This window comes from Hippichthys cyanospilos, chromosome 18 (genome assembly GCF_059441005.1).
Source record: "Hippichthys cyanospilos isolate Australia breed blue-spotted pipefish chromosome 18, RoL_Hcya_1.0, whole genome shotgun sequence".
Taxonomy (NCBI): Eukaryota; Metazoa; Chordata; class Actinopteri; order Syngnathiformes; family Syngnathidae; genus Hippichthys; species Hippichthys cyanospilos.
This window is the reverse complement of record NC_142386.1, coordinates 8,200,390-8,225,729: the sequence shown is the minus strand read 5'-3', so window position 1 is coordinate 8,225,729 and position 25,340 is coordinate 8,200,390. Positions and strand designations below refer to the sequence as shown.

The 25,340-nt window shown below is 40.7% G+C and overlaps 3 protein-coding genes across 4 annotated transcripts; 2 read left to right on the top strand and 1 right to left on the bottom strand.

Annotated features, from left to right (window-relative positions):
• Positions 1-41: 41 nt before the first annotated feature.
• Positions 42-4,084, bottom strand: bkgd (beta-keto-L-gulonate decarboxylase). The gene is made up of 8 exons (XM_088441736.1): positions 3,916-4,084; positions 3,224-3,322; positions 3,054-3,127; positions 2,844-2,945; positions 2,439-2,615; positions 1,630-1,779; positions 1,123-1,239; positions 42-492 (listed from the first exon to the last, which is right to left on the bottom strand). The coding sequence occupies exons 1-8, from the start codon at positions 3,980-3,982 to the stop codon at positions 319-321; spliced, it is 960 nt and encodes a 319-aa protein (XP_088297862.1). The 5' UTR covers positions 3,983-4,084; the 3' UTR covers positions 42-318.
• A 303-nt stretch (positions 4,085-4,387) lies between these two features.
• Positions 4,388-7,095, top strand: LOC148408832 (uncharacterized). Its single transcript, XM_088441150.1, has 5 exons — positions 4,388-4,781; positions 4,980-5,262; positions 5,346-5,455; positions 5,689-5,728; positions 6,122-7,095. The coding sequence occupies exons 1-5, from the start codon at positions 4,591-4,593 to the stop codon at positions 7,085-7,087; spliced, it is 1,590 nt and encodes a 529-aa protein (XP_088297276.1). The 5' UTR covers positions 4,388-4,590; the 3' UTR covers positions 7,088-7,095.
• A 58-nt stretch (positions 7,096-7,153) lies between these two features.
• aspa (aspartoacylase) lies at positions 7,154-23,715 on the top strand. Of its 2 annotated transcripts, XM_088441152.1 has the most exons (7): positions 7,154-7,571; positions 16,724-16,939; positions 19,744-19,939; positions 21,050-21,143; positions 21,222-21,329; positions 22,430-22,539; positions 22,640-23,715. In XM_088441152.1, the coding sequence occupies exons 2-7, from the start codon at positions 16,776-16,778 to the stop codon at positions 22,829-22,831; spliced, it is 864 nt and encodes a 287-aa protein (XP_088297278.1). In that variant the 5' UTR covers positions 7,154-7,571; positions 16,724-16,775; the 3' UTR covers positions 22,832-23,715. The 2 variants fall into 2 exon arrangements, with proteins under 2 accessions (XP_088297278.1, XP_088297277.1); XM_088441151.1 differs by lacking the exon at positions 7,154-7,571 and having other exon boundaries at positions 15,621-16,939.
• The last annotated feature ends 1,625 nt before the right edge of the window (positions 23,716-25,340 follow it).

Here is a 25,340-nt window from a genome sequence, read left to right as displayed (position 1 = left end):
CTGGTCTTTGCTTCCCAACCCCGAACACAAATACAAGAAGCTCGATGCATAAAAACTGATTTAATCAGCATACTGTAATAAAAGAACAGTAGATACATAAAATGAGATTAAAGTGATTAAAAAAATAATGCCTTAACTATGACTGATTAATTGATCACAATCTTGTTAATCTGACACCCCTAATCATTGTATACAGCATCGCAACATAAATTGATTTATCCATATGTAAAAAAAAGTTTAGTTTCACAAAACCCACAAATTATAGTACTATATGTGGTTCTGAGTTTCCTAATACTAGTGGCACCATGCAGGCCTTGTTTAATCCCTTCCGACTGCATGGGTCTTTTTGGGCCTGTCAATGCGGTAGATGAACTCGGCAGGCACGAAGTAGCCCAAGTACTCCACGCTGTCAGGTGTGGTGTCAATGTAGTAGTGACCACCTTCTCCATGGTGGCTGAAGCAGTGGGTGTGCTCCACACGTAGGTCAAGTCCCTTGAAGAAAGCATGTAAATGGTTATTGAAACTTGACAATTTGGTGGTTCAATGTATATGCTTTTTGGGACATTTTTGTTTGGGAAATATTCCACTAACGCACAGGGAATTGTGATGAAGTCTTCGCCTACCACTAGTTTTATTTTTTGTTATAATTTCTACAATGTTTTAAAACTTGAAAAGGAGACTTTGAGGGCCATGGTAAATGTGGAAACCGCAACCTCACTGAACCAGTGTGTTTACTATCAAGGTGATTTTGAACTTTTGTAAGTAATTGCACTCCCTTGATTGACATTCAAAGGGTGGGGTCAACTACATACTGTACTGCACTTTTGAGTCAGCATGGTTTGTTAAAAAGTGATCAGTAGGAACAGCAACTGGCAGGCTCTGAGCTTCAAAGTGTGGAATCATTTGTGTCATGCCAGCCTATAAGGAGCAGTCAGGCGCTGTTCTCTAGCGGCTAACTTTTGCTAGCCGCAGCTAAAACAGACCCAGCCACCAGTAAACACTGGCAACACGTGCCGGATGTCAGTGTCAGCAAAATTAAGTTGTTTGTCAAAACAAAAATAATGTAATGTTGACCTAAGGCACACATGCTTTTCACAGCATCCATTGATGAGATGTACTTACAGGATCTTTAGATACAAGGACCGACTGGCAGATGAGTGGGGCGTTGACCTCAAAGTATTTCAGCCAGCTGTTGACCTCTTCGTCAGTATTGAGTGGACAGACTGAGAACTCTCGTGGCTGTGCATAAATGGGCAGCATGAGTTTCATCCTTTTATACATCAAATTGCTAGTTTAAAAGGAGATATGATATGCATTATTCAAGCACCCATATCATACTAGGGCGATGGAGGGTAGGCAAGTGGTTGTGCCAATTTATTAAAATAAATAAATACACTCCACTGTCATCACATAGACCGCAGCACTAAATACGTTATACCAATCCTTACAGCCAGATTAAAATTTTTACTTGGTTGCCGGATTCCACACATGACGGGTGGACAGGCAGTCGAAAGACCGAACTATTTACAAATTTAAAATTCTTACAATTTACATATTTAAAAATTCAATTTTACATGTCATGTCCTCTTCTGTACATTCAAATTGTTGCGATCGCATGCTCATATTTACCATAAGGTGGATTCGAGCTTTTCCCTTCTGGATGACGAAGGTGCCCCCCAGAGCCAGAATTTTATCAGGGTACTTCACCTCCAAAGTTTTTCTCATGGATGTCACAATACTGTGAGCTCCGGTTCTTCTTTTGGCTCGCACCTCGATGACCTGGGGACAGGAACAGACAAATGTCTCAACTTGCTTTGTCAATTTTACATGCCATAATAACTTCATTAAAAAAAAATCCCTATCATAAATTCGGATATCCTCACTTATGTAGTACGACATTTGAAATCACTAATAGGCAGAACATTGTCTTTTGGTGTTTTTCATGACTATGACATTAGTGTGCATTGGTAGATTGACTTGAAGGAAATCCTACTACTAGTATCTTTTTATTCTTCAGTACAGTTGGTAAACTAGCAAAACTAGAGCACACAAGTATAAGGACTACATTTGACTACTGTATTATTTTTTTTTTTGTCTAAGTAGAACACCAAAGGTGCACCACAAGTTGCATAACCATGTCTCGCTAGTTATATTTTTTTTCCACAACAGCATGATAGTTCTGTGTACTAGTAGAACACACTAGGAGAAGACGTACATTGCGTGACATTGTAAAATTCTACAACTACCCATTATATGACGTTTTTGCACGGTAGTAGAACGACAAGGCAATTGCAGTGGCCCATTTTGTGAAGAATTTGCGCCCCCTAGTGGAGTCTCGGTAGATGAGCTTCCTCAGTTAATGAAAAAACCCACTGTCAGGCAGGTAGGTACCAGGAACGTTTAACCAGCTTCAGCATATCTTACGCTCTGATCATTACCTTTCCTGGCTTCCCCTCACAAGCATAAAGATTCCCCAGCAGTCCAAAGTGGCAATCAGAGAATTTGTCACTGTATTTTTCTTGCAGACACTGGCCATCCGCCGGATTGACGGAGGAAATGTAGCTGCTGTTCACTGCAGGCCTCCCATCTGCTTCAGTCAGTACCAGTGGCATCAGCTGGAATAGCAAAAATGCATCTAAGCTCAATCAGTTTTTAAAAGTGGGGAAAAAAAATAATTTTGATCTGCCGTTCTTGATAGTAGAGGCCCAAATTTCGTGGAAGAGAACAACATAATAGAACTAAGAGTTTAGTTAACACTGTTGTGGCAATTTTAGGTTCCACAGATTTATGTGAACAGAGCTCAAATCCAGTAGTTGGAGAGTGTAAAGATGTTTGAAGACTACCTCTGCATTCATCCCCACTATCCTTGAAGGAGCACCTCCCGCACCAAGAAGGAATGCTCCAGGTAGCTCCATCTCCTTTGCTACAGCATTCATGTCATACTCCTAATAACAGAATAAGACAGGAAAATTGGACAACATCAATAAGTAGCAGTTGGGATTTGAATGAACCGGATGCATTTGCATCTCTGGGTGAGCTGTAGACAACAGTACCTTGTCTTTTTGAGCCAGAGGAACCAGATATGGTACTCCTCCCACATCTGTGACCCGAGGACTTCCACACAAACCTGAAAGATGAAGAAAACATCAGAATAAGTGTACACATTAAAATCAATGATTAATGTGTGGACTTAGTCACTGTGTTAAAAAAAAAAAAAACTTACCTTGAACAGGAAAGTTGAACGGCTTCTCCCTGAGATCAGGACATTCAACAACACTCACCTTAACTTCTGCAAAATCACCCTCCAGTCCTTTTTGTAATACTGCAAACAGTAATAATTATTCCATTTTGCCGTCTGACTAAACATTGTTTTCAGTACGTTGAAGTCGATGGGGTTGCGTCAGTGCAAAAAAAAAACGTCGATTTACATGCAACATGAGATTTGTCAATGTCTGTTGAACGTTGACCTGTCCTTGCATTGTGTACTTTGTGTTTGCATCGTGGCTATTGACAATGTGGTGACACTTAGCATAGGTTCAAAAAATACTATAGATACTTAGCATAGACACGTAGCATTGACACGTAGCAACGGAATTTTCAATCACCACCAATGTCGAGAAGCAAAGACATTGTCAAACAATACAAAGTAACGCCACATTGTCAACAATAGACACGTTGACGGAGAGGATGCAATGACAAATTATACGACGAAAGGACAGTTCAAAGTTCAATAGATATATTTTTGGCATTACCGAAACCCCATTGTAAAACGTTCAATGGTCATCGGCAAACGTCATGTTACTTGCACATCGACTTTTTTTTTGCACTAACGGGACCCCATAATTATGTAAGACGTTGAATAGTCGTCTGCAAACGTCACTTTACGTGCACGTCGACACCAATACAAATCCTTACCGCCACGCAGTTCCTCCAGCTCGGGAACATGCAACTGAGCCTTTTCAGTTTTGCTCACGTCTGCCATGACTAAATGTGAAACTTTGTGGATGCGAGTTGAAAAATTGGACAAGCGAAATGTACAATCTGCAGCGAAAGTGACTGAGTGAAGTAGGACCAAAGAGTAAATACAGTAACGAGAGGGTTCATTGTTCATGTGTCACCTACCCACCAAGCGTAAATTGTATACAAACATTTTCGTTCATTGATGGTATTTCTGTTGTGATTTCTTGAATTTTAATTGTTGATTTTATTTATGAGGTTTTGATTTTTTTTCTTTGGCAGTGTGCTTGTCTCCAGTCTCGTCTTAAAGTCTGCGTTAATGGTAGACGAAAGATGGCTAAGTAGAGGGGATCCATCCAAAATTTTATGTCCTTTGGTGAATACCGTGAAAGTCACGTGACATTGCTTAAAGTACTTCCTATTTCTGCCGGAAGCACGCGTGAAGCTAATGTACGTAGTTTACTTATTGCCAAACGGAATCTCCGTTATTTGAGGAATATAAACAGCATGCTTTTTAAATATATAATTTTAGTTTTAATTTGAATGTTGCGTTTTTAAACTATCTAGACATTTGTGCACATTTCCGAGGTAGACTAGTTTCAGGACCAATTATCCCAATAAAGCCCCCACAAAATGTCAAAGATAAACAAAAAAAGTTTTAGTTGGACTCAGTCTGACGCCTTGGCTGAAGTTTTAGCAGCAGACCAAATCGTCTTGGATACGTCCCCTCCTGAGGATGTGGTGCAATTATCTCAGTTCCTCGAGTGTTCGTCGGTACCGAGTGACCAAAATCCAAAACCTGATGACCTCTTTGAAGTCGACAGGTACAGTTTCCCAACTTTTCTTAATTCAAGCCATGAGACACATAATTCAGCATTTGAATAACGCAAGTAAAATGAATTTCAAACATTTTTTTCTATTACTGTTTATTCTTTGATGCTAATGATTTGGTATCGTTGAGTAATAAAAGAAATCCTGTTTCATCATGATATTCACATGACTATTTGGTTGGGTCTTTGCAGTGATTCAGGGGACAGCCTTTTTCTTACACAGTTGCCCGTACCTCAGGTCGTGAGAACACTCAGACGCCGGAAATCATCACAGCACACCTTTGTCACCGAATTAGAGGACAATGGGAGGGACACTTCATCCTCTTGCTGTGATGACGATGTCCGTCAGACAAGCAGAAAGAAGAAAAGGAAAAAAAAGATAAAGATACCAAAATACAACTTCTCTTTTCTCACGGAAACGAAACGGAAGCCCAGATCCACTGGTTTAACAACCAAACAGAATCTAAAATTTAATGTAAGGGTTAATTTTATATGTTAACGTCTTCAAATTTCATCCACATTCAAACTTTTATCTCCAATCAAGTTTTCCGCTTGCAGAATTATGTGATGGGCGGCTTTTTCAAATGTGTCGAGTTGTGGAATCAAGTGGATTTTGATGATCTACCAACAGTTGACCGAGATAATGAAGACATATCACCACTGACAGTGTGAGTTAGTCATCATATTTAGTCTTTTATTTATATCTTAATTATTTTTGAAAAAATAAAACGCTAACTAAATACAAATATTTTCCATCAAAATAATTAACCCCTTTTTTGATGAAGAGAATCTTGCCTATGCTTCATTTGTTTTTGTTTTTTTATTTTAATTTTTTTAATTTTTAAAAGCATCTGTTGGATTAGTGTTTTTGTTATTTATAATTGCAAAATATGTTTTTCAGAGATGAAGACATATCAAGTGATGAGGACATCAAAGTGGTGGTAAGCAATCTCAACAAAAAGATAGAGGAAAAGAGGATGAATAAACTATGTTTCAGCCATTATCAATTACACACATTTAATCAAATTTGACATATGTGAATATGCTTGTATTTTATTTTGGTTATCCGGCACAAGGGTTAAATTTGAAATGATCACCTTTGTGTGTGTGGGGGGGGGGGGGGCACCATTTTAACACTTAATGTGTCTATAAGAAAGGTTTATGTTGAAAACTGTGACTCAAACATGGTTTTGGTAGAGCTTTGAGTTGCGTGAACTACCCTACTTGGTTGACTTTTTTCCCTCCCCAGCCAATTCATATTCCCCAAAGTAAAAATAGCTTCCTTGTATATCTTTAAAATGAATTTAATCCTCTTTTTTTGTGTTATGTTGCAGGAAAAAAAATGTTTTGTGGAAAAATCCAGAGCAAAATGTCAGCAACCCTGGTATACACCACGACACTGTACAAAGGAACATCAGGAGGAGGGACGAGTTGTTCCTCAAGAAAGAAAGAAAACAGCTGAGGTGCCCTCGTCAAGTAAGCCTTTGGCGAAAGCTAAGAACAATCAAATGCATCCTTCTTCAACATCTCATAAAGTACAAAGAAACAATGTGACCCAAACATCAAGAACCAAAAGGATACTTTTCTCGGAAATAACACAAGAACCCACTGGAACTACTACTGAATCTGCGCTTTCCAAAAAAGACAACATTGTATCAGAAGAAGAGAGTGATTGGCATTCCAGGAAGGAAAAGGGTAAGGATGCTACATTTGTAACCATGGAAACCACAGATGACACACAGCAAAACAGATTGGACAACATTTCACATAATGCTAACATTCTAGGGCCAGATGATAATAGTGTAGAAGGTAGTGACATCACCTCTGTAAATGACAGACAAGAAATGGAGCTGGTTAACTTTTGCACTATCAGCCGAGATGATGAGGACAAGCATAGAGAGGTCGAAGAGAGCTCCTGTGTGGTCAGCGAACCTCTAAATGATGAGCCACCAAAGAAGAAGAAGAAGAAAAAAAAGAGATCACATTCAGACATTACTTCTCATGAAGCTACAACAAGAAAACCGCCGACGTTACCTGAAAATAACATTAGTGATGCTGAACTTTTAGATGGAAGTGAGCAATTGACCGAAGACCGTGTTAAAAAGAAAAAGAAGAAGAAGAAAAAATCCAGCAGAACCATCCCAGAAGTCGATGAGTCTGTGTCGGAACGGGAAAACAGAAACAGTAGAACCTCTTCCTTCCTTGTTGCTGATGTGGAGGAATGCAGTGCTTTGGAGCCAGAATTACATCACAGGTTCAAGAAAAAGAAAAAGAAGTCAGTCGGCCACAAGAGCACATAGGATTTTATTGGCCCATCTCACGGGGCTTCGCTTGAAAACGCTAAGATGGACTCAGAAGGTTAAAAAAAAATACGATGGTCAAGTGGCAACCTGCATGGAAAGTGAGGAGTTTTTGAACCAAGATGAGGCCGAGGTAATGAAGAGGCAGAATACAAGTCCTTGAGAAACTTGACCTTCTGAGACTGGAGAATCCACAGAGCTCAGTTCACTTCAAGCGCACGATGCTGAAAGTTCTCACAGTGGTTCTGATGAAGTAGCACCCAAAGATGACACAATAAATGATTTAAAACACAGGAAGATGAAAACAGCTTACAGATGATGCTGATCTTGAGGGTATGCTCTTATGTAATGAAGTTGAGGAACATAAAAAGACAAAGAAAAGACTGACACGCAAGCTCACCCTTATGACATCAGAGACTACGTCACTCTTCCAAATGTCTCCTTTAAGACTGTGAAGAGGAAACAAAAAGATTGACCTCAGACAGTGAGTGACTTGTTATTTAAAAGTTAAATTAAATTGTATTCAACAATAAGATCAATTTATTGTGTTGGAGCCAAAAAGCTTTTTGTATATTCTAATTTGTTTATATTAAGAAAGTTAAACAAATTGTCTGAAGACATGCCAATCTATGGTGGGTGGAACCATGGTTGCCATGGTTACATAAATACGTGCCAGTTGGTGATTGCACTCAGGTGCGACAGGGCAAGACACAAACAGTTTTCGACCGTGCGAACGTGCGAACGTGCGAACGTGAGTGGTCTTTAAGTTTGGTTTGTAACCCGAATTATTGTTTTATCAAGATATTGAACGAAAAGGAATGTGGACGAAATAAACGGATTGGCATATCCAACGCAACACAAAGAGACTATTGAAATTATTTGATTGACGCACGCGTCAGAACAAAACTTACCCAGTTGCCCTGCTGTCCAGCCTATAGGCAAAGGCTGTACAATGTCGAAAACTGTAGTCTTAGTTTGAGACGGACTACCAGTTTAAAGTATATTGGAAACAGAGAGGAAACGCAACGTGACGGCTGCTCGGTTTGGACGGCATCCGATCGTTGCATGAAAGGACAAATTAGTGCTGTTTCGCTGAGTTGTTGCGAAACTTGAACGGACCACAAGACTACGCCAGGGGAGACACGGCGTGCGGGCCATTGGCTTGGCTCAGCGGAGGCACCGCGAACGTCAGGACCAGCAAGGCAGCCAGCCAGAACATCCACGGTGAGCGGACGGCCGCGCTGCCCAGCCACCTCGCATCGCATCGCATCACACGACCAGGACAACGGCCCGGTGCTTGAACTTTGCATTGGGGCACTTTTCCAAACTTGGACAGGTACACTGTGCACATAAAGGTATGTAGCGCGCTACCAGCTGGTTAACAATATATGGCCATTTAAAATACTGTGTGCACACATAGGGGACTTTGAGGATAAAAAAGGTGTCAATACGAGCGCTCTGGTAAAATCCAATGCATTGGTGGTTTTATGGTTTCATCTCCGTTACGTTTTACAAGGTCTTGATTGTAATGTGATGAATTTCTGTGGGGTTTGACTGAAATAACAAGGTACTGTTTTACATTTCACACTGCTGGTTGGGTTTTGTATTGCAAAAATGGATTCAGGTAAAGGTGTTGCTCATGTTATGTGCTCAAATGGTGATGCAATGCAAATAATGGATGAACCTTCAGAGGGTGAAAAACGGTCTAATGTGACCACCACAGGTCAAAGTGCTCGCAGTGAAATTTCACAGGTTAAATCTCAAGTTGGGTCACAGGTTGGCTCCAAACGCAAGGTGAAACTAACACCAAGGGCCTTAATGGAGAAAATTGATTCATTGCAAAAGGAGAGAAATTCTAAATTAAAAAGGGCATCCAACATGCAGAAAACAATTGGAGAATTAATGGAAAATGGAGGATGCAAACAGGAGGTTCAAAGTGCACTTGTGAAATATCTGGACCTATGCAAAGATGCCAGAGAGGCACAGTGTGCTCTTCTACCACTAATACCTCAAGAAGAACAATACAAACATGACATTTGGTTCAAGGCTAAAATGATCAATAATGATCAATTTATTGAGGAGGTTAATGATTGGACAAAAAGGACCCAAGCTGTGCAAAGTGGCGATGATGATGTGGAAAATGAAATCAATCCCAACGACAGCATCTCTAATGTTGAAAGCACAAAATCCACTAAAGGTCACACCTGGAGTGAAGCGAGTAGGTCCAGCACCTCTTCGTTGCGAGCTCGCAAGCAGGTAGAGGCAGACAGAGCTGCCCTTGTAATTCGTGCAGCAGCATTAAAGGAGAAGCATGCGCTTGAGGAGATGGAGGAAATGCTGCGAAAGAAAAAGGAAACATTGGAGCTGGAGGCAGAACTGGCTGCTGCCAATGCCAAAATATCAGTGCTACAATCTCCCACTCACCAAACCCTCTCACAAGCACCATCTGATGGAATGGACTCCTACTTTAGGAAAGGTGCAAGACCAAAAGAACCTTCGGTGGCACAACACACCCTAGCCAGAAAACATGAACCAGTCACACAACCTATCCAACCACAGCCACCCCGACAACAATCTGCACAATCCTATGTACAACAACAACCGCCTCCTATACAACAGCAGCAAGGACTCATTTCACAACCACCACAGCAGCAAACGTATATTCAAACAAAACAACCACCCCGACGTGTACAACCACCACCCTTTTCACAATCACACATGCCTATGAATGCAGCATGGGACATTGGCCATACTACCCACAGGAACCCCCCTGTGGAACAAAATGCTTCTCAATTCAATGACACTTCAACGGTGTGCAACTTGCTCCAAAAACAAAATGAAATCACAGCCATGCTAATGGAACAGCAAACCTCTCATTTACTGCCACCCAGGGAGATACCATGTTTTGATGGGGATCCTCTACAATATAGAACCTTTGTTAGAGCCTTTGTACATTGCGTTGAGAGAAACGCAAGAAACAAAGGGGATTGTCTGTACTATCTGGAGAGGTACACCAAGGGTCAGCCGAACGAGCTTGTACGGAGCTGTCAACACATGGCACCAGACAGAGGGTATGACATGGCAAAATATCTTCTTGACCAAAACTTTGGAGATGAATATAAAATTACAGCAGCATATATGGAGAAGGTTCACAACTGGCCGCTGCTGAAATCTGAGGATCCAAAATCCCTTCGAGCATATTCACTCTTCCTTCGTCAGTGTTGTAATGCCATGGAAACGGTACAGTATATGAGAGAACTTGACATGCCAGCCAACATGAAAGTCATCATTTCAAAGCTTCCATATAAGCTAAGAGAGATTTGGAGAGTCTCTGCATGCGGCATAATGGAAAGACACTACCGCAGACCCCAGTTCACAGACATCGTCACCTTTATAGAGCGCCAGGTAAAGATAATATCAGATCCAGTCTTTGGTGACATTCAGAATAACACACCGGGCACAGGAAAGCCAATGAACAAATTGAAGTCCCAAGGCAAACCCAGGTTTAAAGGAGACAGCTTTGCAACTACTATCGAAACCCCTCCGCCTAAAGAAGAGCAAGCAAGATTTCCACCTAGTCCCAAGCCAAGTAATACTGCTCACAACACCGCCTCTTGTATATGCTGTTCTAAAGACCACACTCTGGATCAGTGTCCAACAATGGAGAAGAAGTCACACAGAGACAAACTTGCTTTTATAAAACAAAATGGAGTCTGTTTTGGCTGCCTTCGCAAAGGCCATTTAAGCAAATATTGTGCTGACCGTTTGATTTGCAAGGTGTGCAGTAAAAAGCATCCCAGTATTCTTCATATTTACTTTGACCAAAAGCAGAGGTCAAGCAACGCAAGTCAGCCAAATAAGCCTTCAGTAAGCAACGCACAGGTCTCCTTGCAAACTTGTGGACAAACAGGGGCCGGTGACAGTAATGGCGTTTTGTCAATCTTACCTGTGCAGGTGAAGTCCAGCAAGGGACATAAAGTAATTAAAACCTATGCATTCCTCGATCCCGGCAGCACAGATACCTTTTGTTCAGAAGCCCTCATGAGGAAGTTGAATTTGAATGGAAGAAAAGCCAAAATCAGCCTTCTAACCATGGGCCCAAAGGCATCTGTATCCAGTTACATGTTGACGGATTTAGAAATCTCAAGCCTCACTGGAGAAGAGTTCTTTGACCTGCCCAAGGTCTACACTCAAAAGAAAATGCCTGTTACAACCAGTAACATCATTAAAGAAGAGGAGCTGGCTAAGTGGCCATATTTAAATGGGGTGGTTCTTCCACGCATTCAAGCTGATGTTGAGCTATTGATTGGTACCAATGCCTCCAAACTACTTGAACCGTGGGAAGTTGTGAACAGTCGTGGTAATGGGCCATATGCCATTAAGACCCTATTGGGGTGGGTTATTAATGGTCCCCTTTCCGGCTACAGTGAGCAGGCTGAGTGCGTTACTGTCAACAGGACCTCCATAACACATTTGGAGGAATTGCTGCACAATCAGTACAACCATGATTTTAATGAAACGACATCGGAGGACAAAGAGGAAATGTCACAGGATGATAAGAAGTTCATGAAAATCATGACTGAATCTTGTAAGCTTCAAGATGGACATTACACCCTGGAACTCCCTTTCAGAAAAAAGGAAGTCTGTCTGCCAAACAATCGGTGTGTTGCTAGGCAACGCATATTTGGATTGAAGAGGAGGTTTGGGAGAGATGAGAAATTCCACAGAGAATACACAAACTTTATGAATGATGTAATCAGCAAAGGATATGCCGAACGTGTTGCTGAACACGAATTGGAATGTTTAGATGGAAAAGTGTGGTACATTCCACACCATGGAGTGTACCATCCCAAGAAAGGAAATCTGCGTGTGGTATTTGACTGTGGAGCAGAGTACAGAGGAAAGTCTCTGAACAAAGAGCTTCTACAAGGTCCATACCTCACCAGCAATTTATTAGGAGTCCTCACCCGATTCCGGCAAGAACCTGTAGCTTTAATGACTGATGTCAAGGCAATGTTCCATCAAGTTAATGTGGCACAGAAGGACAGAAACTTTCTTCGGTTCTTGTGGTGGCCTGACGGCGATGTGTCCCAAGAACTAATAGAATATAGGATGACTGTGCATCTTTTCGGGGCAGTGTCATCTCCTAGCTGTGCTTGCTATGCACTCCGTAAGACAGCAGAGGATAACCAGCACAGTTTCCCTGCAGATGTAATGGACACAGTCAACAGAAATTTCTACATGGATGACTGTCTCAAGAGCTTGCCATCAGAGAAAGAGGCTGTTAAAATGGTCAGGAACTTGATGGATCTTTGTCAAAAAGGAGGCTTCCATTTGACAAAATGGATTAGCAACCACCGTGGAGTGCTACTATCCATTCCAGAGGAGGATAGATCCAAGAATTTATATGAATTGGACCTTGACAGAGACCAACTACCAGTTGAGAGAGCCCTTGGACTTCATTGGTGTGTTGAGACAGACACGTTCAAATTCAAGTTAGCACTCAAAAAACAGCCTCCTACTCGGCGTGGGATCTTATCCATGGTCAGCTCCATCTACGACCCATTGGGTTTCCTTGCCCCACTCACTCTTCCCGCCAAGCTCATGTTGCAAGATATGTGCAGGGGAAAGTATGGATGGGATGATGAAATTCACCCAATTTTCCAGCAGCAGTGGACAAAGTGGTTGGGGGAACTTGAAAGGGTGAGGGCATTTGAAGTTGGAAGGTGCCTCAAGCCTGCAGCCTTTGGGAAAACCACCTGTGGCCAATTTCATCACTTTTCTGATGCCAGTGAACGTGGATATGGCTGTGTAACCTATCTGAAGATATGGAACAACAACAATAGGTCTCATGTCTCCTTCATACTCGGCAAAGCCAGAGTGGCCCCTCTAAAGCAAGTCACCATTCCACGCTTAGAACTCACTGCAGCTGTTCTTGCAGTTCGTGTTGACACTATGTTGAGAGCAGAAATTCAGCTATGCCTTAAGAAATCTTGTTTCTGGACTGACAGCACTTCAGTTCTAAAATACATCAGAAATGAAGACAAGAGATTTCACACCTTTGTGGCGAACAGGATTTCTGCCATTCGAAGAATATCGGATGTCACGCAGTGGAAGTACATTAATACCAGCCAGAATCCTGCAGACAAAGCCTCAAGAGGAGTCAAGGTTGCCGATTTGCTGACGGATAGAGGCTGGCTTGAAGGCCCAGAGTTTCTACGGAAACCAGAGGATGAGTGGCTAGATGCAGATTGTACCTTTCAGTATAACATTGCTGCTGATGACCCTGAGGTCAAGAAAGAACTCACCAGCAATTCGTTAATGATCGATGCCCCGAGTTCTACAGACCAATTAATCACTTACTTTTCGGACTGGAGAAAACTGAAGAGGTCAGTTGCTTGGATCCTGAAATTAAAGATGACTCTATTGGAATTGAGTCAAAAAAGAAACCAGCTAAGACAGGAAAATAGAGAAAAAGTTGCACAGGAAATGAAACGCCTTAAAGCTGCACTAGGAAACCAGTATCTAACACCAGACGATCTTTCTACAGCTGAATCTGCCATCATTCGCTTCACTCAACAGCAAAGGTTCCCAGAAGAATTGGCTGTATTGGCATCTGGAGCGGGTGAAGTAAGGAAAGATAGCCCCATATACAAACTGGACCCCATTCTGGAGGATGGCTTGCTTAGAGTTGGAGGGAGATTGAGTAAAGCAGCAATGCCTGAGGAGTCCAAACATCCTGTTATCCTCACAAAAGATCTCCATATATCTACACTTATACTAAAGCACATCCATGAACAGGTGGGTCATGGTGGAAGGAATCATGTTCTATCCAGACTGAGGAGAAAATACTGGATAACTAGTGCTCATGCAGCAACAAGAAAGATCCTGTCCGGCTGTGTGTTCTGCAGACGCCATAGAGGGAAATTAGGTGAGCAGAAGATGTCTGACTTACCCTTAGAGCGCATCATTGCCGGTCTTCCTCCATTTACCAACGTTGGAGTTGATTACTTTGGTCCAATTGAAATCAAGAGGGGGCGCTCCATCGAAAAGCGCTATGGCGTCATTTTCACATGTATGGCATGCAGAGCGGTCCATTTGGAAGCTGCTTACACGTTGGATACGGATTCCTGCATAAATGCTATACGCAGGTTTGTTTGCAGGAGAGGACCAATATCCCATTTAAGATCAGACAATGGAACCAATTTTATTGGTGCTAACAGAGAATTAAAGGAAGCTTTGGCTGCGTTAAACCACAGCAAAATTCAGTCTGCATTCCTGGAGGAAGGAATCCAGTGGAGCTTCAACCCACCAACGGCCTCTCATCATGGAGGTGCATGGGAGCGCATCATAAGGATGATTCGGCGGATCTTGACATCTGTTCTACACCAGCAAACCTTGAATGATGAGGTATTTCAAACTGTGCTATGTGAGGTCGAAGCTATTCTTAATGATCGTCCCATAACAAGGATATCTGGAGAGCCCAACGATCTGGAAGCTCTCACTCCCAACCACATTCTAACCATGAAAAGAACGCCAACTCTACCACCTGGACTATTTGAGAAGTCCGACCTCTACCTCCAAAGGAGATGGAAACAGGTCCAGTACATCTCCGACCTTTTCTGGAAACGGTGGCTCCGGGAGTACCTGCCTTTGCTACAGGAGCGGCAGAGGTGGAACAAGGAGAGGAGAAGTCTTGTCCCAGGGGACATTGTATTGATCGCGGATGCAACAGCCCCACGTGGATCCTGGCTGCTGGGAAGGGTCTTAGAGATCTATGCTGACAAGAAGGGACTAGTGCGTTCTGCACGAGTTAAAACAAAAACCAGCACACTGGACAGACCAATAACTAAGCTTTGCTTGATTCAAGAAGCAGACACTTAAGCTTCTAAGAGGTTTGTTTTGTTTTCGTTTACATGACTTGTTGGCTCCATTTATGTTAATATTGGTTTGAATTGTTCACGGTCTCCTGCCGTTCTCAATTAGGGGCCGGTGTGTTGGAGCCAAAAAGCTTTTTGTATATTCTAATTTGTTTATATTAAGAAAGTTAAACAAATTGTCTGAAGACATGCCAATCTATGGTGGGTGGAACCATGGTTGCCATGGTTACATAAATACGTGCCAGTTGGTGATTGCACTCAGGTGCGACAGGGCAAGACACAAACAGTTTTCGACCGTGCGAACGTGCGAACGTGCGAACGTGAGTGGTCTTTAAGTTTGGTTTGTAACCCGAATTATTGTTTTATCAAGATATTGAACGAAAAGGAATGTGGACGAAATAAACGGATTGGCATATCCAACGCAACACAAAGAGACTATTGAAATTATTTGATTGACGCACGCGTCAGAACAAAACTTACCCAGTTGCCCTGCTGTCCAGCCTATAGGCAAAGGCTGTACATATTGGAATGTTAACGTTTTTAACCATTTCCGAGGTAGGCTATGTATCATTTGAAGATGCCTGTGTGTGCACTGGTGGTTTATAATGTCATTTTTGTAATAAATTTTGTATTAAAATGTGATGTTTTCACTAAACCGGGTTTATGTAACATGACAGAGATGCCCATTTTGGGATTTCTGCGAGAATAGACTCTCGACTTTATTTCCCAGCAGCCAAAAGGTTCAAATTTTAATTGAATTGTATAAAAATAATTGATTTGTAGACAGCGTGCACCATTAATGGATGTATGTGCAAAAATGATGTTTTTCTCAAAACTAGGGATTTTGACTCGGCAACGTTCAAATTGATGCAACTTCGGTTATTGTTAAGCTATCTCCATTTATTGTACATACATTTAAAGGAATTCAAGTGTGGGATCAGAATATCATATATCACATGAAAATGCATCAAAAATGTTTTATGAACTTGCCTATAAAGTTACAGTGGATGTAAGTTGATTATCAAATGCCATTTTTGTGCTATAAAACATGAAATCACCATAAAATGTTTTAAAAATAATTACACTATAATTGACTTTGTGTCGTCGAGACTGTGACAGTGAGTAGAGATAGCAGTTTCCCGACCATCATAGACATTCTATTGTTTTGAATTGGAAACAACGCGTCCATTTTTTCAGCTTTTTTAGTCTTTAAACCGTCAAAACCTCTTCATAGTTTCACATTGACATCCAACCCCAGATTGGTTCCCCTTTTCAAACACTATGCCAAGACCTCGGAGAAAAAATGCAAATTATTTTTTTCTTGAATCTCAATAGAGAAAAAAAAAAAACAATACACGGGTGTTGTAAAGTATTTTACTTAAATAATGAGACTGTGTGACTTCCTCTTATTTTGTTAGGTCTTCATAACGTCCTCTGTACGTTTATTTTGAAACGACTTCTTCGGAAATGCGTGTGGTGTTATGAATATAATGTTTGCTTGTTGCCACCTTACATTGGGGAAAATCAGCGTGTCAACAGCAGTAGTCCAGGTGGATATTATGTCGTTCATGGAGGCAGACTCCAATGAGCAGGCGGCCACCATACGCAAGCGCAGAACCACGTCCAGCGTTTAAAAAAAAAACCCATCAAAAAACGAGACAATTGCCAAACGGCTGTAAACTTTTTGTTTCTGTCCCGAGCTCTCGAAGGACACCCACTCACTCCCAACTTGAGCCATGTCTTCGCCGTACAACAGTTTCAACGAGGCCCGGAGAGTGGCGATCTTCGGCGGGACGCACGGGAACGAGATGTCCGGCGTGACGCTCGTTAACCTTTGGATGAAGAACGGCGCTGAGATCCAGAGGAAAAGCGTCGACACTAAACCTTTCATCACCAACCCGAGGGCTGTGGAGAAATGCGCCCGATACGTGGACACGGACCTGAACCGAGCGTTTACTCCGGAAAATCTCAGGTATGCTTAGAAATGTTGTCATTGAACAGCGCGGATGCTCGAGATCTTTAATTCCCTTTTCCCGATTTTATTATCAACAGGCAGCGAATGCTCGCCATAATATAAAATGCCGCACGTCCATATGGCGTTCATCTTAATGTAAGTGCAGGTGTATGCAAGGAAATTTTAAATTTTTATATTATCTTAATGAGGGGAAACCCCACAGAATGTACTTTTCATCTTAAAGGCTTGAGTTTGATCGTGTTTACACGCTCCAGTATGAATAATAGCAGAGGCTGAGACCCGCCTCCTGTCCTGGTCTGGACCTCAGCTGACTGGCAGCCAGCTCAGAAACGTGAGCGAAACGTGACCGAGTTGCAAATCATTTAAGACGACCGCCCCTCGGTTAATCCGCCCCTAGCCCCAATTTTCTTCTCTGCGCTCTTTTGCGTGTGCAATATAGCGGAAATGAAGTCTTATGCAAGCCTGGGCAGCACAAGCAGTCAGAAGAGCATTCAACAGCAGCTTAATGTGATTGGGTAACAACATCACATCTCCCCCGAGGTTTCCCAAAACATGATCACGTCATAACATCCCCAAGTAGTTTTACTCACGCTATCGTTCATGTTATAGGGAAGCAGCCTCGATAGTTTTCTTAAATTCCTCCAAGGAGCTTTTCTCAATGTTAAATTGACACCACCAAAGTGATATTTGCCTTCATTGTTGCGCTCTCAGCACTGGCAAGCAGATAAAAATGGCTTGCAAGCAGCAATATTATGACAACGGGCCCTTGTACTTCCTCTACATCGCCCCCTGTACCACCCGTGCAGGAATAAATACACCCACGTTATTTATCCTAGTAGACGTCCACGTTTTTTTTGTTATGTTTTTTTACTTTTCGGTTTTGTTTTAGGGTTGGGGAGGAGAGATTTTTCACCTAGTCGTCCAAGTAAACAGGAGCATTTTAATTATTATATACAAAGTTTTACTGTAGAAAACGTACTAGCACATAATTCACCCAGAATTGTTGTTATGAGTTAGACGTTTCCCAAGTGACCAATTTGATAGGAGGAAGGAGTGTTACTGTGTGTGCCCTCTTGACAGATCTATTGTAGAAAACAGTGCGTGGGAGGAAATGTCTAATTTAGGTGTGTTGATATAAAGTTGATAAATTGTATAGACAGTATCGAGTCTGATGTGAAAAATTGATCAAAGCAACTGAGTGGAGGAGAATGGTGCACTAATGGTTAACTTGTGCCTCATAGTTCTAAGGTTCAAGGTACGAATCTCTTGGAGTTGCATATATTACAGGTACTCAGTCTTCACCAACAACATGAATTTTAGGTTAATTAATAATTAAATCGTCTACTTGTGTGAATTGGTGAATGACTATATGTCCTCTATGATTAGTTGGTGACCACCAGTCCAGGATGTTAGACTACCCTGCCTGGGTTTTAATAAAGTGGGATTTGTTTAAGCTTTTTTTTTATAGTATTGCTCTGACATTAGAATCCTAAGTGAAAGTCCCCACAGTCCCAAGTAAAATTAGTAGTGGCCTTATCACTCTTGCAGTTTGATCTTTAAATATCTTCTTCTTTTTAAAAATGCTTTGGTGTTTCTCCTGAAGACGAAATAAGAAGTTTAAATGCTAAAAAACAGCTCGAGATGCATATTTCTCAAACCGAAAATAATGGACGATTTCAGCCTTTTTTTTTTTTTTTAAACGTCTATGCCCTTTCACAGCTGATCAACAAACAGCCACTGTGATTGTGTACCCATGCACGGACGCCCAGGACAATATATTCAATGAAAATAGAGATACAAAGTGCAGATGTGTGTGCATAGAGGACAATATGGGCGAGTGAGGTTCTGTTGTACAGTAAGTTAGAGAACACCCTAGATGAGGTGTCATTTTGAAATGCTGTAAAACAGATGAGACCAAAAATAATGACAACTGAAATTGTTCACACAAATAAATACATTGGAGATTTTCACGTGTTTTGGGGATCCAAAAATATTTTCGCAATTTCACGTGTTTTCGGATTCAAAAATACGGCATATCCGCGATTTTCACACGTTTGTTGATGTTGTATGCGCATTTACCATAACGTAGTTCAGTACTGCTTGTGAATTGTCTGAAGGCCGTCCTTCTTCCATCCGCCAGGGGGCAGTGTTGGCCCCTCGATTGAACGTGAACCCTTATCTCGTTTGTATTTTGGAAATTGAATGTCTTGAAATGAGGCCATATCTGCCCCTATATTGTGCATATATTTAATAAAAGTCGGGAAATCAAATATGAGCCTGTTTCACCCCTTGGGCTTGTTTTAATATGTTTGGTTTTCACCTGGAAGACACCCTTCTTTTATTGGCCTAAGACGCTGTTGCTTTAGCGTAGAAAAAAAAATAAATCGCAAAAGAACGTCTCCTTGTCAAGGCGTCATGAGCCCGAAAAACAGCAATTTAGGTCGTATGTTGTTTCCAAAATTGCATTTGTGGATATGAAAAATATATGTGAAAAATCATTGAAATATTTGGGGATCAGAAATACACTTGAAAAGCAATCATTTTGACACAAATCCCTCTCTATAAACTAGGGTTGGACGATAAAAGGCACAATGTAATATTGTAATGCCTAAGTTCTCCCAAGCTCATTTATTATAGATAGTCCGGGTTTCTACATTAACATTTATAATATTACTTGATTCATCACTCGCTGGGCCATCAGATTTTTCCATTATCATCCATCTGGAAGAAAAAAAATGTCATTATTTAAATGTACCTGCTATACACGTGTCAGCAATTGTGTTTGGTTGTGTGTATCTCAGCGCTTCAGGGGGCAACGAGTTGCCCTACGAGGTGCAGAGAGCTCAGGAGATCAACAGGCTGTTCGGGCCTAAAGGAAGCCCGGAGGCCTATGATGTCATCTTTGACCTCCACAACACCACGTCCAACATGGGCTGCACTCTCATTCTGGAGAACTCCAGAGACCACTTCAATCTGCAAATGATGAACTACATCAAGGTACGCGAGTTCTTTTCATCAATTTGCGTGTTTCTGGCTATGCACCATGGTGGAGCCTCAATTCAACACACAGGGTTATGTCATTAATTATTACCTGGCCCTGCATGACAAATAGTTACACTCCAACTCAAAGTTTTGGTTTACTGATTAACAAGAAAGAAAATAGCCTACCAATGCAAGCAATGTTTATAGATTTAAATTTGTACTTGTACTACTACTACTACTACTACTACTACTACTACAAAAAGTAGTGCTACCATCAATACTACTACTATGACCACTACTACTGTTACCATGACAACTAATATTACTAGTACGACTAATAATACTAGTACTACTACTATGGATTGTATTTCTGTTACTGCTACATTACAAGTACTATTATTATGATTTTTCCGACTAATACTATTACAAATATGACTAATAATACTCACACGACTCCTACTTCCACTGCTACAACTACTGTTTCAAGTACTTTTACTACTACCACTACTAGCACTGCCACTAATATCACTGATAATACTAGTACTACTAATGCTACTGTTACTACTACTATTATTAGTCTTACTATTACTAATACTACAACTAACTCTTCTGTTACTACCATTATAACTATTACTAATACTAAGTAATAATACAAATACCACTTCTACTGCCACTGCCACGCTACTACCTCTACTCCCAGTAGTCTTTCTAGTACTAATACTCCTACTATTATAGTTAATATTACTATTACTTATAATCACTATCCGTACTAATACTATGACTACTAGTTGTATCCCTAGTACTACTACTAATGCTACTTTTGTCTTATTATTACTAGTACTACTGCTGCTACTACTACTATTACGCCTAGTAATAATTTTAATCATTAATATTATTAGTACTAATACTACTAGTACTCTTACTAGTACTACTAATACTATTTTTGCTACTTTTATTATCATTATTACTGTTCCTCCTACTGTTTCTATCACTACTAATACAACTAATAATACCATTACTACTACTAATACTACTAACAATACTAGTACTACTACTACTTTTACTACTACTACTAATATCGTTACTGCTATTACTGCTGCTAATTTGTTGTCTGTTGCGTTGCAGAAAGCCATGGCTCCCGCCAGTTGTCTGGTTCTACTGAACGAGCACCCCCTTCTGAAATATTCCACATCCCGCTCCGTCGCTAAACATCCCGTCGGTGAGTCCCTCAGACACAAGCAGATATGGACTTGCGAAGTGAGTAGAAAAGCTGCATTCTTTTTTTTCATGGTTTTAGGCTTGGAGGTGGGTCCTCAGCCTCAAGGGGTTTTGAGGAGTAACATATTTGAAGATATGAGGGTCATACTGAAACATGCCTTGGACTTCATCGCTTTGTTTAATGAAGGTAAGACAGAGATCGGGGTTGCAGCTTGAGCCTCAAGTTTGACCTTTGGCGCCAGATCAACTATGGCTAGTGTTAGCAATAGTTATACTGAGAGAGAAGTTGGTCATGGGTGCACAAAGACCTCGAACTAGCTGGGCGGCGGCGAGTGGTGAACCTACAGCATGGCCCGGCCCGTGCAGTGTTTATGTAAACTTTTTGGTAAACAAGCCATGTGTGCCAAGTGTGAGTGGCAGCTGGCAGTCTGTTGCTTTGCCATTGAATAGCGTGCTTGTTGCGGAGCTGGCCAGCTTCCGTCTTTAGTGCCAATGATGTGGCAATGTGTCTCCGGAGCACACTGACGCCGCGAGTGAATTGTGACTTGGTGATCAATGGATGTTCCTGCACCCAGAAGCTGAGTTGCATGAAGAAAGAACTTGTTAGGTGTACAAAATAACAGCTTGAATCATACGTGCTTAAAATTTCTCCTTCTTTTTCATTTTTTTTTTCTCATTTTCATTTGGTGTACAACATAACGCTCTGTTGAAGGATTTGTTGGCTTTTAGCTGTGAGGAGTTTTGCTTAGCCTGTCTTTACTTTCTTCTTTGACGTTTTTTTTTTTTGCTCTAGTCATGAAAACAGTTTGTGTTTGACCTATTGCAATAACACTGCAGCATGCTGACACGTGGTTCTCTCCCTGATCTTTTTTGGCTCACACAATGGAACATTTGTAAAGTGTTTGCGATATCCTCACTGTAGAGTACTCATGGGAAAATGGCATCTTATGAAACACTTGTGCTGTATTTTTTTAACCTCTTTTCGATGATGCTATTGCTAATTTTCACTGCATCTTTCACTTGAGAAATACGCCCAAAATACCACAAGTGCTTCATGAAGCTTTATTAGTTCATCACTACAATAGGATATGCACCCTGAGACTTGCTTTTTGAGGGATCATAATCTCCATAATACATTATTGGGAAAGAAAAAGTCAAGATGTGCCCCCACCATGTAGAATAATCACTAATCACATTTCATTTAACCTGACAACCCAAGTCTGTGAGGGCTAATTTAAGATTTTTTTTTTGAAATGTTATTAATATTGTTTCCTGTGTGTTTTTTAGGCATGGAATTCCCGTCCTGCACAGTGGAGGTTTTCCGGGTTTCGGAAAGAGTTGACTACCCCAGAGATGCCAATGGAAACATCATTGCTATGGTCCACCCCAATCTACAGGTATAAAGAATAAAAAAAAGTATTTTGATCAAAGAAACTGGGTGTTTGTTGTGAAAACAGCATAACGTTACAAGTCATTTCACCCTTGTTTTTGTTGCAGGACTGCGACTGGGAGCCACTGAACCCGGGTGACCCAATGTTCCAAACGTTTGATGGGAAGACAATCCCCTACCAAGGCACTGGCACTGTTTATCCCACGTTTATTAATGAGGCAGCCTATTACGAAAAACAGCAGGCGTTTGTGACCACAAGACGGGAAACTCTGGTGGCAAGTGCCATCAGAAAAGCATAAGGAAAAAATTGGCAAATTTCAAGTGAGCATGTCAGCCGCCACGACAATTTGTATATATCTTTTGCACTTTTCTTCCTCATATAACAATAGATGCCATTTTTTGATCAATGGTTTTATTTTTTGTGCACTTACTGACAGCAAATCGATTAACTATGCAAAGAGCACGTGCAAAGACTTTTCTGTGACAAGTCTTTAATCTGAAAATTTACTGTAGGAGAAAGTACAGTATATAGTGGTTATTTATGATAATGTTATTTAAAAATATACTTTGATTAAATCCCCTTATGTGATGAAATCTTGATCTTAATCATTGATTAGCTTCTGCTTTATGATGACTCCGTATATATCCTTTTTATGCTCAGGAATTGAACCTCTAATTGAGGATCATATCCTGCAAACTCTTTCCCCAAGCTGTCGTGATTCGTCTTCCTCGTGAATATATTTGTAATATCCTGGAAGGTTAGTTGTGGCCTTTGAAACAACCTGCATGTAACTACTGTGGTTGCATCTGTGGTGCTGTCCTATTGTTGCCTTAAAAAGAGACCTAATTGCACTGCCAAATTGAAGTGTAGGTGTGTTGGATCATGACAAGATTTTAATAATAGTATATGCTCCTTCCCTCCCTACACAATGACAAAAGTAATAAATGTGTCTATTTTCAAAGTACTGTACGTTGGAAGTGATGTGTAGCTGTCATCAATGTAAGTCATTGTTTTCCATATTTTAACGTCTTTGTCGTCGTTAAAAGGTATTTTTGTGGTCTATTAGCCATTAATCATCATGTTTCATCGTTATATGTTGCCACGGGGTATCTGATAAACAAAGTTCACTGTCTTTTCAATTCTGTGGTGATTGTCCAAAAATAAATACACTATTCGTGTTGATGTTTGTGATGCTTTGTTTCAGTGTATAGCACTAGTAGCCACACGAGGGCGCCACACTGCCATTAATTGAAAAGGCCAGACGACAAGTGCTTGGCATTGCAAAATATTGCGTAGTTATTGTTTTTGTTGAGTCATATTTAACCACACCGTCTCTGTCCTAGAACTACACACAAAAGACACTTTCCAGCAGTTATTAAAACATTGTTATACCTTTGCGTTTGTACTTCAGCGACGAAACAGGACGGGATATTTAAATTCACTGCAGTCATTCTTGTCATTTTCATTTGATCAACAACCCGCTTTATAACCAACATTACAGAAAAGAAACATATCTTGATTTGGTTGCTGATGCAATGGAAGCTATTATCAAGTTCGAGTGGCTCGTAGACTTCCTGCATCATCACAGTAAGATTTCATGATTCGTTGTTAAAACGGTTAGTAGTGATCATGCCTCCGCTGAGAGACGCTTTGATGATTCATCCTAGGAAGGGAAAAAAATGCTTTCAGGAAATTGAGTTTTGGGTCCAAACATGCACTCAAATACACCCACCTATTACTCCCTGAGTTCTTTCACATTTTCCAATTTTTGTGACCACCCTTTCCTCTAAATCTGTTACAGCCACGAATCATAATTAACTCTCAATCCAAAATAAATATTTTTACTTTTTTTAAGGTGCCCTGACATTCAAGACCATGTGTATGTTTTTCACGTTGGTTCGTGTTTGGATAAAGCCAGGAGGCTCTGAAAAATGGCTGGTGAATTAAGTACATTGTGAATTTAGAACAAAAGTAATCAATACTACAGTATAAGTGCTAAAGTAATAATTAATTTTAGATAATCAAGTACCGAAGTAATCGATTCATCTATGTAAGTAATTGATCTCTTGAATGCATGAAGTAAGTGTTTGTTTTTTTTTATACTTAATTACCTTGAGCCAAAACCTTGAAAATTTGTCAAAAAGTGACCCAAAAGCTTGAATAAATTGAAAAATATATAAATAAAACGAGCTGGAATGGAATTCCTGGGGTTTAAAAAAAACGTCGATGGGATTGAATGAGTTATAAGTAGTATTTACTATTATCAGAAAAATGACTATGACAAGTTAATTTGGTGACTTGATTAAAAAAAATATGATTTAATTTTATGGTTAAGGAAAGCAGATTATTACAGAAGATTTCTTTTATGATTCTCTGGTTGGATGTTGACTAAAGGCAAAACTGAAGAGTCATCCCAAAAATAAAGGACGTTGCTTTCATGGTGCCTGGGACTTTAGGAAACCAAAGCGGAATAGCGTGAGGGATGAAGGAGCAATAAAGGACCAGATACACGGTATTACATGCACGATTATGCATTAATAGTTGTTGACGTTTTGACAATCTTGACACTAAATTTCGTTTCTCCCCCTGTCCATTTTTTTGTGTGTGCCCCAAAACATGGTTTGACATATTTGAACAAATTTGGCTCTTATCTTAAGAGCAAATAATTTCAGTGCGTTAGAAAACAAGCATGGGATGGTGCTTTGAAACACGAGCTTATCAATTTAATGTCTAAATACACCTGCTTGTTTATTCGCTCGGAAAGCACATTTTACCAATTAGCTCTTGAAGGCAACACATCCGATACA

Bases quoted from the DNA above. Each gene is read 5' to 3' on its own strand.
- aspa (XM_088441151.1), top strand. From the start codon at position 16,704: ATGTCTTCGCCGTACAACAGTTTCAACGAGGCCCGGAGAGTGGCGATC. The intron at 16,940-19,743 runs GTATGCTTAGAA...TGTGTATCTCAG, and splicing joins TTTACTCCGGAAAATCTCAG to CGCTTCAGGGGGCAACGAGT. The intron at 19,940-21,049 runs GTACGCGAGTTC...GTTGCGTTGCAG, and splicing joins AAATGATGAACTACATCAAG to AAAGCCATGGCTCCCGCCAG.
- LOC148408832 (XM_088441150.1), top strand. From the start codon at position 4,591: ATGTCAAAGATAAACAAAAAAAGTTTTAGTTGGACTCAGTCTGACGCC. The intron at 4,782-4,979 runs GTACAGTTTCCC...GGGTCTTTGCAG, and splicing joins GACCTCTTTGAAGTCGACAG to TGATTCAGGGGACAGCCTTT. The intron at 5,456-5,688 runs GTGAGTTAGTCA...TATGTTTTTCAG, and splicing joins GACATATCACCACTGACAGT to AGATGAAGACATATCAAGTG.
- bkgd (XM_088441736.1), bottom strand. From the start codon at position 3,982: ATGGCAGACGTGAGCAAAACTGAAAAGGCTCAGTTGCATGTTCCCGAG. The intron at 3,323-3,915 runs GTAAGGATTTGT...TACTGTTTGCAG, and splicing joins GCTGGAGGAACTGCGTGGCG to TATTACAAAAAGGACTGGAG. The intron at 1,780-2,438 runs GTAATGATCAGA...TCCTGTCCCCAG, and splicing joins GTGAGGGGAAGCCAGGAAAG to GTCATCGAGGTGCGAGCCAA.